This window comes from Palaemon carinicauda, chromosome 12 (assembly GCF_036898095.1).
Source record: "Palaemon carinicauda isolate YSFRI2023 chromosome 12, ASM3689809v2, whole genome shotgun sequence".
Classification (NCBI taxonomy): Eukaryota; Metazoa; Arthropoda; class Malacostraca; order Decapoda; family Palaemonidae; genus Palaemon; species Palaemon carinicauda.
The window spans coordinates 153,784,719-153,802,187 of NC_090736.1; the positions used below are offsets into that span (position 1 = coordinate 153,784,719).

The following is a 17,469-nucleotide window of genomic DNA, read 5'->3' on the forward strand; positions in this document are numbered from 1 at the left end:
TTCTCCAGACAGCGACGACTTGTGGGAGCTCTTAAAAGCCAGTCGTCTAAATAGAGGGAGGCTCTGATGTCTGCCAAGTGAAGGAATTTCGCAATATTCCTCATCAGTCTCGTAAACACAAGAGGTGCCGTGCTTAGGCCAAAGCACAGGGCTTGGAACTGGTACACAACCTTTCCAAAGACGAATCTTAGGAAAGGTTGGGAGTCTGGATGGATGGGGACGTGAAAGTATGCGTCTTTCAGGTCTAACGAGACCATCCAGTCCTCCTGCCTGACCGCTGCTAGGACCGACTTCGTCGTCTCCATCGTGAACGTCTGCTTGGTGACATAAGCATTAAGAGCACTGACATCCAGCACCGGTCTCCAACCTCCTGTCTTCTTGGCTACCAGGAAGAGACGGTTGTAAAAGCCCGGGGATTGATGATCCCGGACTATGACCACTGCTTCCTTCTGTAGCAAGAGCGACACCTCTTGTTGCAACGCTAGCCTCTTGTCCTTCTCCTTGTAGTTGGGGGAGAGGTTGATGGGAGATGTAGCTAGAGGGGGATTGAGGCAGAACGGAATTCTGTATCCCTCCCTTAGCCACTTCACAGACTGAGCGTCTGCACCTCTGCTCTCCCAAGCTTGCCAGAAGGTCTTGAGTCTGGCTCCTACTGCTGTCTGGAGAGAAAGGCAGTCAAAACTTGCCTTTTGCGGACTTGGAACCCTTCTTGGACTTGCCACGGTGACTGTCTGCACGGGTACCTCCTCTGCTGGAGGTTCTGCCACGAAAGGGCGGGATGAACCTAGAAGCAGGTGTATCAACTGCTGTAGGGCGGAAGGGTCTAGGCACGGAAGGTAAGGTTTTAGCCTTACGTGCAGAAGAAGCCATGAGGTCATGAGTATCCTTCTGGATGAGAGAGGCAGCCATCCCCTTAATCAACTCCTACGGAAACAGACACTTGGAGAGAGGAGCAAACAGCAACTCTGACTTCTGGCAAGGAGTGATACCAGCAGATAAGAAGGAGCACAGATGTTCTCTCTTCTTGAGGACTCCTGAAACATATGAAGCCGCAAGTTCACCAGACCCATCCCGAATTGCCTTGTCCATGCTAGACATGATCAGCATGGCTGAGTCCTTATCTGAAGGGGAAGTCTTCCTGCTTAAGGCTCCCAAACACCAATCGAGGAAGTTGAATATCTCGAAGGCACGAAAGACTCCCTTCAACATATGATCAAGATCTGAAAAGGACCAGCAGATCTTCGAACGTCTCATAGCCAACCTGCGGGGAGAGTCAACCAGACTTGAGAAGTCGGCCTGGGCAGAGGCAGGAACCCCCAAGCCAGGTTCCTCTCCCGTGGCATACCAGACGCTCGACTTAGAAGCCAGCTTGGGAGGAGGAAACACAAAAGAGGTCCTTCCCAGTTGCTTCTTGGAATGCAACCAGTCCCCCATAACCCTCAAAGCTCTCCTAGATGATCTGGCGAGAACAAGCTTGGTGAAAGCAGGCGCAGCAGACTGCATGCCCAGAGCAAACTCGGAGGGAGGAGAACGAGGGGTTGCAGACACAAAGTGTTCAGGATACAACTCCCTGAACAAAGCAAGGACTTTGCGAAAGTCTAAGGAGGGTGGCGAAGACTTGTGTCCTTCAACATCAGAGTGAGGATCATCCAGATGAGCAGCTTCATCATCCGATACATCATCATCCGAAAGTTGAGTTGTGAGAGGCAAAGGCAGAGCAGCAAGCTGAACGGCTGAATCCTGCAGAACGGGTGCATGCGTACCTGCGGATCCATCATCATGCCTCTGCTGGACAGTCTGCGAGCTGGCAACAACAAAAGCAGAGGGCTGGTGTGTGGGAGGGTCTGCGGTGGGCTGAGGAGCATGCGGTATGGTATGCAGAGCATGCTGTAAGGTATGCGGCTCATGCTGCATGGTATGCGGAGCATGCTGTAAGGTCTGCAGAGCATGCTGCATGGGCTGAGGAGAATGCCGCATAGTGCTGGAACCCGGCAACTCCTGATGCGGCAGCTCACGCATGTTAGCAGATGGTGCAGCAAGAACATGCGTCTGGCAGTGAGGACTGCGCATCGGTGGAGGAGCTCTCACAGGTGGGGTGTGGGAGCAGGCAGCCGCAGTATCTGCTGAGCGCACAACCTCTGCGGGTTGTAGGTTAACAGGAGAGGTGTTAACCTTCTCGGCATGATACTCCTGCATAAAAGCCGCAAGCTGAGACTGCATAGTCTGCAGCATGGACCACTTAGGGTCTACTGTGGTTGGAGCAACAACAGACGGAGCAGAGGCCTGTTGAGGGACCACTCTACCTCTCTTGGGAGGTGTGCAGTCATCAGATGACTGCGGCGAGTCCGAACTGACCCAGTGGCTACACCTGGGCCGTTGGACTAGCTCGGAAGGGACCTTACGTTTGAGCGGTCGTGAGACCTTGGTCCACCGTTTCCTCCTGGAAACCTCTTCCACAGACGAGGAATGTAAGGGCTCATTCGTCTGTAAGTGGATGGGACGATCCTTAGCAGATACGTCCGCAACCACTGAGGATACATCTGTGCGCCGATCAAGGCCTGCCGAACCCTTTGGTCCTTCGACATTGCTTCTCCCCTGGGCTTGGGAGCTTGCAAGAGGTCCCGGACTGGGAGGACGACTGGCACGCACAGATGTACCCTCATGCGCAACACTGACACTGACACTATGCACATCACTAGCACTAACACTTCCCACTGCACTCTTCGCTTTCAGCTCTCTGACATCTGCCAAGAGCTGATTGCGGTCACTAACCAACGACTCCACCTTCTCACCGAGAGCCTGAATGGCACGCAACATATCAGCCATTCCAGGCTGAGCACTCGTAGCAGGTTCGGGAGTCACCACCACAGGGGAAGGAAAAGGTTGAGGGGCATGGGGAGAGGAAAAATCCACAGAGCGAGAAGAACTCCTCCTATCTCTCTCCTTCTCTAACCTACGTGCATATCTGAGGAATTCATTAAAATCGAATTCCGAAAGCCCAGCACATTCCCCACATCGATCTTCCAATTGACAGGATTTTCCCCTACAATTGGAACATACGGTGTGAGGATCTATAGAGGCCTTCGGAAGACGCCTAGTACAAGTCCTAACACTACATTGCCTGTATTTAGGAACTTGGGAATGGTCAGACATCTTGAATTAGAGGTAGTCAAGGGGGAATTCCAAAATTAAGCAAAGATCGTTAACCAATGAATCAAATTAATTCCAAAAGCTTGCTAAGCTAAGGATAAAGCTTCCTGAACAGCGAAGGCTAAACTTCAGAGCAAATACATCACCAAATCGTGAACAAAAGACTCCAAAATCAACAGCGTATCCATGTAGGTCTTGCCGGCGGCACGACAGAGGAAAAATTGAGGTCTTGTTGACAAGAAGTACTTGAGTACCTGACCACAGATGGCGCTGTTGAGCACACCCCCACCTGGATAGCGATCGCTGGCGTATCCCGACCGTAGATTTCTGTCGGGCAACGGAGTTGACAGCTACATGATCATCGGGTAAGATTAATATTGAAAAAATAATAATAATAATAATAATATGTTAGAAAAGCATTATTCTTAAAACTTTCTTTCATCCCTTGTTGAGTTTTCCATGTCCTCTGTTCTGTATTCAGAATGGTACTTTGGTAATTGAGAATATTAACTACCCAGTAATCCATACAAGGATCTGGATTTATGAATTTAGTGCTTGGGATACAGAAGCCATTTAGTACTGATGTGCAACAGAGATAAAACCTCAAGGTTGCACTAAGAAAAGATTAGACAGCAGCTAAGGGTAGAAATGATGCTCCAAAGGCCCATAAATTATGTCTAAAGTACACCAGTGAGGTGACTTGATGACACTAGTCCTAGTAAACCATACTACATGAAACTTACCCTGTTGTAACGTGATACTCACCCTGTTTAATTTATAAGAGTTAATCAAGAGAATGGCTCTGTGAAACTGCTTGGTGAGGAAGTAGCTTTGCGCCAACCAATAAACATCGACGGGAGCTCCATTGCTCAGATTGACGACTTTGTCTGCCCAGAAAACCGCTGCTTTGTAGTGGTGCTAAAAGAGACAGTACAGAAAATAAAAGTAAAGAATACAAGTCCTAAGTTGCTAAAAGTGTTTTTTTTTTTATTTTAGGTTCCCTAACAGCATAACATATCTTACATGGTATTATCAAATTTGTACAAGTTCTCATACTTCTTAAGAGGCTTAAAATTGAAATCAACAAGCTTATCTCTATGATAATATTACCTATTTAATCAAGTCTAAAAAAATGTTATTTTCATTAGTAAAATAAATTTTTGAATATACTTACCCGATAATCATGTAGCTGTCAACTCCGTTGCCCGACAGAATTCTACGGACGGGATACGCCAGCGATCGCTATACAAGAGGGGGGTGTACTCACCAGCGCCATCTGTGGCCAGGTACTGCAGTACTTCTTGTCAACACCACCTCAATTTTTCCTCGGTCCACTGGTTCTCTATGGGGAGGAAGGGTGGGTCAATTAAATCATGATTATCGGGTAAGTATATTCAAAAATTTATTTTACTAATGAAAATAACATTTTTCAATATTAATCTTACCCGATAATCATGTAGCTGATTCACACCCAGGGGGGTGGGTGAAAACCAGTGTACATGTTAATCAAGAAGCTAAGTATCCCGTATTTCATATTATCAGTTATTCAAAATAACAATGAAATTATAAGTACCTGGTAAGGAAGTCGACTTGAACCATTACTCTGCCTTTAATAAGTTCGTCTTCCTTACTGAGCGCAGCGTTCCTCTTAGGAGACTGAACAACTCTAAGGTGCTGAAGTATAAAGGGCTGCAACCCATACTAAAGGACCTCTACACAACCTCTAACCTAGGCGCTTCTCAAGAAAGAATTGACCACCCGCCAAATCAACTAGGATGCGGAAGGCTTCTTAGCCTATCGTAACAACCCAAAAACAACAATAAAAGCATTCAAGAGAAAGGTTAAAAAAGGTTATGGGATTAAGGGAATGTAGTGGCTGAGCCCTCACCTACTACTGCACTCGCTGCTACGAATGGTCCCAGGGTGTAGCAGTTCTCGTAAAGAGACTGGACATCTTTGAGATAGAATGATGCAAACACTGACTTGCTTCTCCAATAGGTTGCATCCATAATACTCTGCAGAGAACGGTTCTGTTTGAAGGCCATCGAAGTAGCCACAGCTCTCACTTCGTGTGTCCTTACCTTCAGCAAAGCAAGGTCTTCATCCTTCATGTGAGAATGAGCTTCTCTAATCAGAAGCCTTATGTAATACGAAACTGCGTTCTTGGACATAGGCATCGAAGGTTTCTTAATGGCACACCATAAGGCCTCTGATTGTCCTCGTATAGGTTTTGACCTTTTAAGATAGTACTTTAGAGCTCTGACAGGGCAAAGAACTCTCTCTAGCTCGTTACCCACCATGTTGGAAAGGATAGGAATTTCGAACGATCTAGGCCAAGGACGTGAAGGAAGTTCATTTTTTGCCAAAAACCCGAGCTGTAAGGAACATGTAGCTGTTTCGGATGTGAATCCTATGTTCCTGCTGAAGGCGTGAACCTCACTAACTCTTTTGGCTGTTGCAAGGCAGACGAGGAAAAGAGTTTTGAGAGTAAGGTCTTTGAAAGAGGCTGACTGGAGAGGTTCAAATCTAGGAGACATAAGGAACCTTAAGACTACGTCTAGATTCCAGCCTGGAGTGGACAAGCGACGTTCTTTAGAGGTCTCGAAAGACTTAAGGATGTCCTGTAGATCTTTGTTGGAGGAAAGATCCAAGCCTCTGTGGCGGAAAACTGTTGCCAACATACTTCTGTACCCTTTGATCGTAGGAGCCGAAAGAGATCTAACATTCCTAAGATGCAACAGGAAGTCAGCAACTTGGGTTACAGAGGTACTGGTAGAGGAAACTGCATTGGCTCTGCACCAGCTTCGGAAGACTTCCCACTTGGATTGATAGACTCTGCGAGTGGATATCCTCCTTGCTCTGGCAATCGCTCTGGCTGCCTCCTTCGAAAAGCCTCTAGCTCTAGAGAGTCTTTCGATAGTCTGAAGGCAGTCAGACGAAGAGCGTGGAGGCTTGGGTGTACCTTCTTTACGTGAGGTTGACGTAGAAGGTCCACTCTTAGAGGGAGAGTCCTGGGAACGTCGACCAGCCATTGCAGTACCTCTGTGAACCATTCTCTTGCAGGCCAAAGGGGAGCAACCAACGTCAGCCGTGTCCCTTCGTGAGAGACGAACTTCTGAATAACTCTGTTGATGATCTTGAACGGCGGGAATGCATATAGATCGAGGTGGGACCAATCCAGCAGAAAAGCATCCACGTGAACTGCTGCCGGGTCTGGGATTGGGGAACAGTACAATGGGAGCCTCTTGGTCATCGAGGTAGCGAACAGATCTATCGTTGGCTGACCCCACAAGGCCCAAAGCCTGTTGCACACGTTCTTGTGAAGGGTCCATTCTGTGGGGATGACTTGACCCTTCCTGCTGAGGCGATCTGCCGAGACATTCATATTGCCTTGAATGAATCTCGTTACCAGCGTGAGGTTTCGACTTCTTGACCAAATGAGGAGGTCCCTTGCTATCTCGTACAGCTTCCTCGAATGAGACCCTCCCTGCTTGGAGATGTACGCCAAGGCTGTGGTGTTGTCGGAGTTCACCTCCACCACCTTGTTTAGTAGGAGGGACTTGAAGTTCATTAAGGCCAGATGTACTGCCAACAACTCCTTGCAATTGATGTGAAGCGTTTCCTGTTCCTTGTTCCATGTTCCCGAGCATTCCTGTCCGTCCAAGGTCGCGCCCCAGCCCGAGTCTGATGCGTCCGAATAGAGATGAAGATTGGGGGTCTGAACAGCTAACGAGAGACCCTCCTTGAGAAGGATGTTGCTCTTCCACCACATGAGAGTAGTCTTCATCTCTTTGGTAACAGGAATAGAGACCGCTTCGAGCGTCATATTCTTGTCCCAGTGAGCTGCTAGATGGTATTGAAGGGGGCGGAGGTGGAGTCTCCCTAACTCGGTGAACAGGGCTAACGATGACAGGGTCCCTGTTAGACTCATCCACTGTCTCACCGAGCATCTGTTCCTCTTCAGCATGCTCAGGATGCACTCTAGGGCTTGGTTGATTCTTGGGGCCGACGGAAAAGCCCGAAAAGCTTGACTCCGAATCTCCATTCCCAGGTAAACGATGGTTTGGGAAGGAATAAGCTGGGACTTCTCTAAGTTGACCAAAAGACCCAGTTCCTTGGTCAAGTCCAAAGTCCATCTGAGACTCTCCAGACAGCGACGACTTGTGGGGGCTCTTAAAAGCCAGTCGTCTAAATAAAGGGAGGCTCTGATGTCCGCCAAGTGGAGGAATTTCGCAATATTCCTCATCAGTCGCGTAAACACCAGAGGTGCCGTGCTTAGGCCAAAACACAGGGCTTGGAATTGGTACACAACCTTTCCAAAAACGAATCTCAGAAAAGGTTGGGAGTCTGGATGAATGGGGACGTGAAAGTAGGCGTCTTTCAGATCCAACGAGACCATCCAGTCCTCCTGCCTGACCGCTGCTAGGACCGACTTCGTCGTCTCCATAGTGAACGTCTGCTTGGTGACATAAGCATTGAGCGCACTGACGTCCAGCACCGGTCTCCAACCTCCTGTCTTCTTGGCCACCAGGAAGAGACGGTTGTAAAAGCCCAGGGATTGATGATCCCGGACTATCACCACTGCCTCCTTCTGTAACAGGAGCGACACCTCTTGATGTAACGCTAGCCTCTTGTCCTTTTCCTTGTAGTTGGGAGAGAGGTTGATGGGAGAAGTGGTCAGAGGGGGATTGCGGCAGAATGGGATCCTGTAACCCTCCCTTAGCCACTTGACAGACTGGGCGTCTGCACCTCTTCTTTCCCAAGCTTGCCAGAAGGTCTTGAGTCTGGCTCCTACAGCTGTCTGGAGAGGAGGAGAGTCAATGTTTGCTTTTCGAAGACTTGGTACCTTTCTTGGACCTGCCCCTGTGACCGTCTGGGCGTGTACTTCCTCGGCTGGGGGCTCTGCCACGAAAGGGCGGAATAAATCTGGTAGCAGGAGTATCAGCCACTGGGGTGCGGTAAGTTCTTGGTACTGAAGGAGCAATCTTAGCCTTCCGTGCTGAAGAGGCCACGAGGTCATGCGTATCCTTCTGTATAAGAGCCGCAGACATTTCCTTGATAAGATCCTCAGGAAACAGGAACTTAGAAAGAGGAGCAAAAAGTAACTGTGACCTTTGGCAAGAGGTGATACCAGTGGAAAGGAAGGAGCAAAGTTGTTCCCTTTTCTTGAGGACTCCCGATACAAACATAGAGGCAAGTTCGCCAGAACCATCGCGAATTGCTTTGTCCATACAGGACATGATCAGCATGGCCGAGTCTTTATCAGAAGGGGCAGTCTTCTTGCTCAAGGCCCCCAGGCACCAGTCGAGGAAATTAAAAATTTCAAAGGCGCGAAAGACTCCCTTTAAGAAGTGGTCCAGGTCAGAAAAGGTCCAGCAGACCTTAGAGCGTCTCATAGCCGACCTTCGTGGAGAGTCAACCAAACTTGAGAAGTCAGCCTGGGCAGAGGCAGGGACCCCCAAGCCTGGTTCCTCTCCCGTGGCATACCAGACGCCCGCCTTAGAAGTCAGCTTAGGAGGCGGAAACATAAAAGACGTCTTTCCCAGTTGCTGCTTGGACTGCAACCAATCCCCTAACATTCTCAAAGCTCTCTTTGATGATCTAGCGAAGACAAGCTTAGTGTAGGCAGACTTAATAGGTTGCATGCCTAGAGAGAACTCGGATGGAGGAGAACGAGGGGTAGCAGAAACAAAGTGTTCAGGGTATAACTCTCTGAACAGAGTAAGGACCTTGCGAAAGTCAATGGAGGGTGGCAATGACTTGGGTTCCTCCACATCAGATGAAGGATCATCCAGGTGAGCAGCTTCATCCTCAGAAACCTCATCACCTGAGTGTTGAGAAGCGAGAGGTAACGATAAAGCAGTATGCTGAATGGCTGAATCCTGAAGAACGGGTGCATGCGCACTAGCAGGTTCATCCTCAAGACTCTGCTGAAGAGGATGAGGGCTGGTAATGACAAAGTCCTGAGGCTGGGATGAAGGAGGTTCTGCGGGGGTCTGAGGAGCAAGCGTGGTGATAAGCGAATGCTGTAAAGCATGAGGCTCATGCTGCATAGTCTGCGGTTCAAGTTGAATGGGAAGCGGCTCAAGCTGTGAAGAATGTGGTTGCTGCATGCGTTGAGGTGGCTGCCTCATAGCATGAGGTTCCTGCCTCAAGAGTTGAGCTTGCCTCAAGGGTTGAGGTGGCTGCGCAGAGAGAGGCTCTTGTCTCACGAGTTGAGGTTCTTGCCTCAAGAGTTGAGGTGCTTGCCTCGAGAGTTGAGGTTCTCGCCTCGAGGAAAGTGGAGGTGGCTGCCGCAAGAGTTGAGGTTGCTGCCTCAAGGATGGTGGAGGTTGTCGCACCGCAAGAGGTTGCTGCCTCGAGGATGGTTGCAACGCATGAGGCTCCTGCCTCAAGGGTAGAGGAGGTTGCTGCAAAGCATAAGGCTCCTGCCTCAAGTGTTGAGGAGGTTGCCGCGTGGTAAGAGGCTCCTGCCTCAAGGAAAGTGGAGGTTGCTGCACAGCGCTAGTATCTGGCAACTCCCAATGCGGCAGCTCACGCATGGAGGTAGCTTGAGGAACCTCAACATCATACGTCTGGCAGGCTGGACTGCGCAGAGGTGGAGGAGCGCTCGCAGGAGGAGGTGTGATAACCTTCTCTACCTGAAACTCCTGCATCAACACCGCAAGCTGCGACTGCATAGTCTGCAGCATAGCCAACTTAGGATCAACAGAAGTTGAGGTCTGTTGAGGCATGGCTTTAACAGAAGTTGAGGTCTGTTGAGGCATCGCTTTACCTCTCTTAGGAGGCGTGCAGCCATCAGATGACTGCGGCGAGTCCGAACTAGCCCAGTGGCTACACCTGGGCTGTTGGACTCGTGCGGTCTGGACCTTACGCTTAAGAGGCCTTGAGACCTGGATCCAGCGTTTCCTCCCGGAAACTTCTTCTGCAGACGAGGAAATTAAGGGCTCAATCGTCTGAGAGTGGAAGTGACGATCTCTATAAGATACGCCCGCAACCACTGAGGATACTACTGTGCGCCGATCAAGGCCTGCCGAACCCTTTTGCCCTTCGACATTGCTTCTCCCCTGGGCTTGGGAGCTTGCAAGAGGTCCCAGACTGGGAGGACGACTGGCACGCACAGAAGTATCCTCATGCGCAACACTGACACTGACACTAGGCACAGCACTGGCACTACCACTTCCCACTGCACTTTTCACTTTAAGTTCCTTGACATCTGCCAAAAGAAACTTGTGGTCACTCACTACCGACTCCACCTTATCACCTAAAGCCTGAATAGCACGTAAAACATCTGACATATCAGGCTGAGCACTAATAATAGGTTCGGGGGTAGCCACTACAGGGGAAGGAAAAGGTTGAGGATCATGGGGGGAGGAATAAACCAAAGAGCGAGAAGAACTCCTCCTAACTCTCTCCCTCTCTAACTTAGTCGTATACTTGAGGAATTCGATAAAATCGAATTCCGAAAGCCCGGCACATTCCTCACATCGATCTTCCAACTGACAGGATTTTCCCCTACAGTCGGAACAAACGGTGTGAGGATCAACCGCGGCCTTCGGAAGACGCCTATTACAAGTCCTAACACTACATCGTCTTTGTCTAGGAGCTTGAGAATGGTCGGACATCTTGAATCAGAGAACAGTCAAGGGGGGTTTCCAAATTAAAGCAAAGATCGTTATACCATTAATCAAAATCAATCCAAAAGCTATCTAAGCTAAGGGAAAAGCTTCCTGTATAGCGAAAGCTGAAATCTCAGAGCAATACTTCACCAAAACCGTGAACAAAGACTCCAAAATCATAAGCGTATCCATGTAGGTCTTGCCGGAAGCACGACAGAGGAAAAATTGAGGTGGTGTTGACAAGAAGTACTGCAGTACCTGGCCACAGATGGCGCTGGTGAGTACACCCCCCTCTTGTATAGCGATCGCTGGCGTATCCCGTCCGTAGAATTCTGTCGGGCAACGGAGTTGACAGCTACATGATTATCGGGTAAGATTAATATTGAAAAATATCTTATATTTCAAATTTTTTCAGAACAACTTCACTGTTGAAATAACTTACTTTATATTTGCCTTTATTAAGGTTTATTCTTCCTAACGGTAAAAACCTGAGTTCTTTAATGAGAGTATGACTTCAGTGAGGCTAATACGGTTATTACAAATTACATGTAAGTAGTTATTAATACCGACGGATGACGAGGAAGCCCTGCCCACCTCTCAGTCAACTAGACACTCGCTTATGACCTTAGGCCTAAAACTTGCGGGGTGATTGAGGCAGGAAGTGTAACTTGGAACACTCGGGTTTGTATATTCAGGAAAAATACAAATTACTTTTGTAATTCTTTATTTGTTCCTACATAAATATGTCATAATCCTTTCATAGGATACTCATCTGTAAGCAGGTAGGAAGTCCCTATGAACAAGAATCTGACTGGTTTAACTTTTTTTCGGAAATTTCAAGCACCTGGTCCTGTATGGCAGCTAAGGTGATGACTCCTGCTAACTTCCAGAGTCTGTGCATAGAGATGTCACAGGTGTTAGCTTTAGCACATAGCAAGAGTAAATGGTAGGCCACCACAAGAGAACCTATAGCCTTGTAGAGTTATGTTGTCTGACGGTATATACATTAGGAAATGGGTTTACATACATTCTATCCATCCTCCAACTGCCTGGGAGGATGTGTGGAGATACTTCTTAACAGGTCTTGTCTAAAAAGAAAGGTTGCTGGGTTATGAAACGCACCTGCATAATAATTATGACGTCTGGTTCAGCTCATAGTGGCCACGACTTCTGCAACCCATGAGAGGGGGAAAATAGAAAGGTAGAAAGCCAGTCACTCTATCTTTTATTCTAGGCATACTTGAAACCACTACCTTGGACAAGATACTATTTGTTTCACGAGAAAGCTAGGTTGGTTACATAACTTGTTGAGCAGTCACCAGAGGACCAAGGACTTGCGAGTATACTCCCAAGCAACGTCCTGTCTAAATATCTAAACCACTGACAGGTTCTTCCTGAGTGGTATGGATGGCTCAATACCTCTAATTTCATGAGCCCTTGCCCAAGTTGGATTTCAAACTCCTTCACTGGTATGGGTAGGTGCAACTAATGATCTCAAGAATCTAGAAAAAATAGATTTCTTGGAAATCTTTCTCTTCATCCAGCCAGTACTAGGAAAAGTCTTTGGAACTCAGTCCCAAAACATCACATCCCTTTTTAGATAGCAACGTAGAGCATCCGCAGGACAGAGAAGCCAGTCATTCTGATCCCCCCTGGACATCTCCTGATTAAAGACGGAGACAAGTCTGGAATGGGGGGGGGGAGGGGCAGAAAACCAGTGTTCAGCTGTGTGGTAAACAGGCCGATTGCCAGTGATCCTCAGAAAAACAGAAGCCTTCTGTCACTTAAGGAGGTAGGGACCACTCTGAACCTACAACCTGCCCCTGGCGAGTAAGTGTGTCTCTGAGAACATTCCCCTTGCCAGAGAGAATCTTGCAGCCAGCTATCTGACCTTGCCCACTGCCAAGATGGCTACCTGTTTTGTCAACTCGCAAAAGACTGCTCTAGATAGTCCCTCTTTGCTTCTTGACATATGCTATAACTATAGTATTGTCTCTCATCAGCATTACTAAGTGTCCTATCAAAATCTGTTGGAAGGTTTTTGTCGTTCAGCCACCAGGAAAAGTCACCCTATATCTCTTGTTCCACTACAACCAGATGGGAAAGGAGAATGCTGGCTGCTGACCACTGACGCTTTAGACACCACTAAAGAGACTGTGGGTGGAGAAGCTTGTGCGGACCAATTTTCTAAAGATGTCCTAAAAGACTGTCACTGCCAAGCTGGGAATTCCCTTTTGAACAGTAACAGGAATGCCACCTCTCTGAGCCTGCTGATGCAATCATCTGATGTTAAGACTTGCTGCTGACAAGTCTATCAGCATGCCCAAGTACTGTACTTCATCGTCTACAGTATATAAGTGCAAGTCTCGACTATTCCAATTTGACCACTGGATTACACAAAAGGAAAGTAGTACTGTATGTCTCAACCCTAAAGTAACTGCCTCTCGGAGGAGGCTAAGATCAGCCAGTCGTCAAAATACCTCATAAAATATATCTCATTCGAATGGGCCCCAGTTGAGAGCAGGGTGAACACTAGTGTGAATACTTTGTGAGCAATGGACAGTTCTAAGCATAGGGCTTTCAATTGGTAGGCTACACTACTACCTTGAGGATAAAGCAGACTTACTTTCTGTAGGACTCTTATTCTTCCTAACAATACAAGCCTGTAGCTACTCATAAGGGATATTACTTTCGGCAAAGAGGAAAGACGAAGCGCGCCATAAGACTTTTAGCAAGGGTTTTGCTTGCTTGTTAGATTGTCCAGCCTTGTTCTGGACACGAGCTCTTACGTTGGCAGCCCGTAGGGAAAGTAACAAGGGTTAACCCCCCACCTGTAGTTAGTGGGGGGGGGGGGGGTAGTCTGCTACCCGGCTCACTCAAACACCTAGGCTGAGTAACCACTTTTGCTTACAGGTATGACTTCTAGGGGGATAGGTGCTGGCGAGTCAATCTGTATAAATAGCTACAGGTTTGTATCGTTAAGAAAAATACAAATCACTTCCAAATTTGTCATTTGTTCTGTCACTTATACAAACCAAAGCTATTTATAGGGGATGACTTAGTCCTTAGGAAGGTGGAAGTCAGTGCCAACTGGTTTTATGGCATTGTCCCGGGGTTTATCCGAACGTGCTCCGCACGTAACTGGTAAAAAGCCTACGCCTCACTAAACACCGTGCTACACACGGCCAGTAGCCTACGCAAGCTGCATGATACTAGCAATGTAACTGTCTAGGTAAGATTTCTTCGAGTTGTAGGAATCTTCCGAAGGTACCATAAGCATTACATAATCTCCTCTTGCTAGGGGTATGGGGATGCAACAAGTATTATTTCAATACCAGGTTACACGAGGAAAATAGTTTTACCTGTAGATAGGTGAGGGCAGCTTTGCAGAGGACCCTGAGTGCTGATTCCCTAAGAGAGGGGAAAGAAGAAAAAAAAAAGGCAGTCATTCTTACGCATTCATCCCAGACTAATCACTGGTAACCTTTGTCCTCAACCATCTGCTACTTGTCCATCAAGGAGCCTGAGGTATTTAAACCATTTGTGCAGCCACCACAGGACCAATGGGTAACGTCTCTATGATTCTGTGGGTTACGTCTTGCAAGTAGTGGGCGGTGAAGGTCGTCTGACGCTTCCACGCACCCCCTTACAATACCTGCGCCACAAAGTAGTTTCTTTTGAATGCTAAGGACATTGCAATGTCCCAAACGTGCATGAGCTCTGGGTCTTTGTGTTGGAGGAAGGTTGGGATTCAGAGCAAAGTCTATGACCCTGCGAATCCAAGTAGAGATGTGTTCTTCGTGACCCTCCACTTGACCTTCTTCGTACTGATGATGAGTGCTGACACTCAGGAGTGAATTCCTAGCATCGGTTCCCGTACAAAGACTCCCGATCCAGAAGGGCCTGAATCTAGGATCCCCTACTCCCGGATTTTGAGTCTTGGCTACAAACTTACTGACGAAGTCGAGAATCATCTTCCCCCATCTCCTTGAATGGGCAATGTCGTAATAAAGACCATGCAGTTCACTAACTCTTCTGACCAAAGCCAAGGTGAGTAGAAACGGAGACTGAAGGACGCGAACCATGTTTCATGGAGGAGGTCTAACTTCTGACTGGGGGCTGGGAAGCTTGACCCAAGCCTTGTATGAAAAATATGTAGTCAAACCTCTCGATACGAAAGAATTTGCTTACAAAATTTTCACTCTGCAAAACGAGATGCGAAGAATTTTACGACTTCCATCACGAAAAATGTTTCGGACAACGAAAGGAAGTACGGTGCGAGAGCCCGACCGTGTCCGAGACTGATTTTAAAATTCGCACACCGCCAGCCCGTAAACTCGCTACCATCCTCCCGCGCTCCCATTGGTTATTTCCCTACACAAATGCTAGTTACTACCATAAGATCCTGCTCTCCTATTGGTCAGGATCTACTGAACTGTATCCCATCATGCATTTACGCATTGGTGTTCCTATGTCTTCAAGTTTCGGCAGCGGTATCGTACCCAATGACTTCGTGTTTGTGATTTCGCTTTCGTAACAATTGTACTGTATCGTGTGTGATATTACATTACATCATTAGCCATGGGTCCCAAGAAAGTCGCTGATGTCAAGGGAAAGACGAGGATGATGTTTTCCATGGAGATGAAGATGGAAATAATCAAGAAATACGAGGCTGGCATGCAGTTAAGTGTGAAAGCGAAGGAATACTGTATGACCGAAATCCGTCTACGATAAGAACGATCCTGAAGCAGAAGGAAGCTATGAAAGCAGCAACACCTTCTAATGGCGTGACTGATTGGATGATTATTTCAAAAAGAGGCCTTCGGGAGAAGCAGACCAAGCACCAGCTAAAAAAATGAAAGAAAAGTGGCAATGATGAAGAAAATACATAATGTAATTAAATTAAAAAAATACAAAACAAAGTCAAAATACGGAAACAAAAAATTAGAAAAGAAAATTATTTCAAGTTGATCGTAAAGTTAAGTGTTAATACTTCCTGCCATTTGTAAATGTGTTCCCTAAAAATAAGTATTAATATTTTCTGTCCTTTATACATCTGTTTTGTAAAGTTAAGTGTTTACGTTTTCTGCGACTTGTTAATGTTTTCCGCCGTTTTTCATCCTCCTCTAATGACCGCACTTCGCCCTCAGACATCGCTTCACTCCAAAGGTAAGGTTCCACATTTTTGTTACTTTATATTTACTGTTTGCTCTAATTATACACTTCTTCTACAGGTTACCAATGGTTAATTTATTATTAAATTATCCAAATACAGTACTTGTCATACATTTATTACTGCTTAGTAGCGTGTATCCTTTTTATAATTATTTAACGTGGTGTTTATGTAGGGTCTGGAATGAATTGGGTTATTTACATGTAAAAAGCGACTCACAAGATGAAAAAATCACTTTACGAAAGCCATTACAGAACCAATTAATTTCGTGTTGTGAGGCATTACTGTATATACATATGTGTTTTATGCAGTGACATCAATGGCCTTTTTAAGAGTACTGTATTATGACTGTCATAAATTGTGGGAGATCACTGAACTCTGTTATAGATAATGTGTCATAAGGCTATCGGTGTCCATCCCAAAGGACTTCTACCACTCTCTTCTCTGCTTCATGTCGCTACCGCATTGCCCAATGGCATGACAAGAATTCCCTCTTGTGGCAGCTGAAGGAGAAAACTGCCAATTTCAGCATCCACTTCCTCCCTTCTTACCTCTACCACCCTTTCGGAATTGGCCAAGTTGGGAGCAAAAGGGTAGAGTGCTGTCTCAACCTTCTTAGAGGAAGCAGCAGCTATAGATCCTGGTCAGTCTTTGGAGGCAGTCAGAGCTTTCCTCAAAGCCAATTCCAATGATGTGACAGAGACCAGGGTCTTGTTGCAGCTGCCTTTAAAGGGCCAGGACACTTACAAGTAACTGTACAATGGGTAAGGAAGTCATAGCTAGCTTTCCTACACTTCTCCATCATTTTTAAGTCCCTGAGGGCTGAGTGAAGAGGGGTCTAGCATCCAGCACTGAGGCATTCCTCAATGCTAACATCGACTCTTGCCCAATTTTCTCAGAGACACGTGAAACAACGGCATCTCTCCTCTTCAGGACACAGTTGGCCCTTTAATTCACTAACTGGTAAGACACGGAGAACACCACCTTCACACCCTGCAGGACTAACTTGCTGTACTTCACCAACATCCCTGTATTTGACAAATCTTGATTAATGGCGAAGTAGGCGACTGCCACAGACCATTTGTTGATCCAGGAAACTGCCTAGAGGCTGGCCATGGAAGAAGATTCCATGGTAGCAGAGAAAACTGTGCTTTCAGTCTTGAGTTTCTGCACAGGCAAACCCGGTGACAATGCACAGACTGCGGGAACAACGGGAAGAAGAGACGGGCTCATATCTTTGGGCACATAGAATCTCATCTGCCAAGAGAGAGCGGGAGGCATGATCTTGCTCGACTGCATTGACCGCAGAGAATTCTCACGGCTGGGATCTGGGAATTCATTAAACCCATACTCAAGCAAGTTCTGATCATGGCATCTTAAGTGAGGTCTTTGATGCTTGAGAGGTGCCAAAATGCAGATCAAGGACTAATGAACCCACTATCACTGGAGAAAGCATAGCCTTTCTAAGATCATTTCATTCACGAATGAGTTCAAGAGGGTCGATAACTGAAACCTCAAGTCTCAGGA

General features: G+C 47.1%; 1 protein-coding gene across 1 annotated transcript in view; it reads right to left on the bottom strand.

Moving 5' to 3' along the window:
* LOC137651342 (cell division cycle protein 16 homolog) overlaps positions 1-17,469 on the bottom strand; it is an 84,857-nt gene that overhangs the window by 66,272 nt on the left and 1,116 nt on the right. Inside the window, exon 2 of the mRNA XM_068384632.1 lies at positions 3,916-4,068. Within this exon, the coding sequence (XP_068240733.1) occupies positions 3,916-4,068 (153 nt within the window). The remainder of the gene's footprint in view (positions 1-3,915; positions 4,069-17,469) is intronic.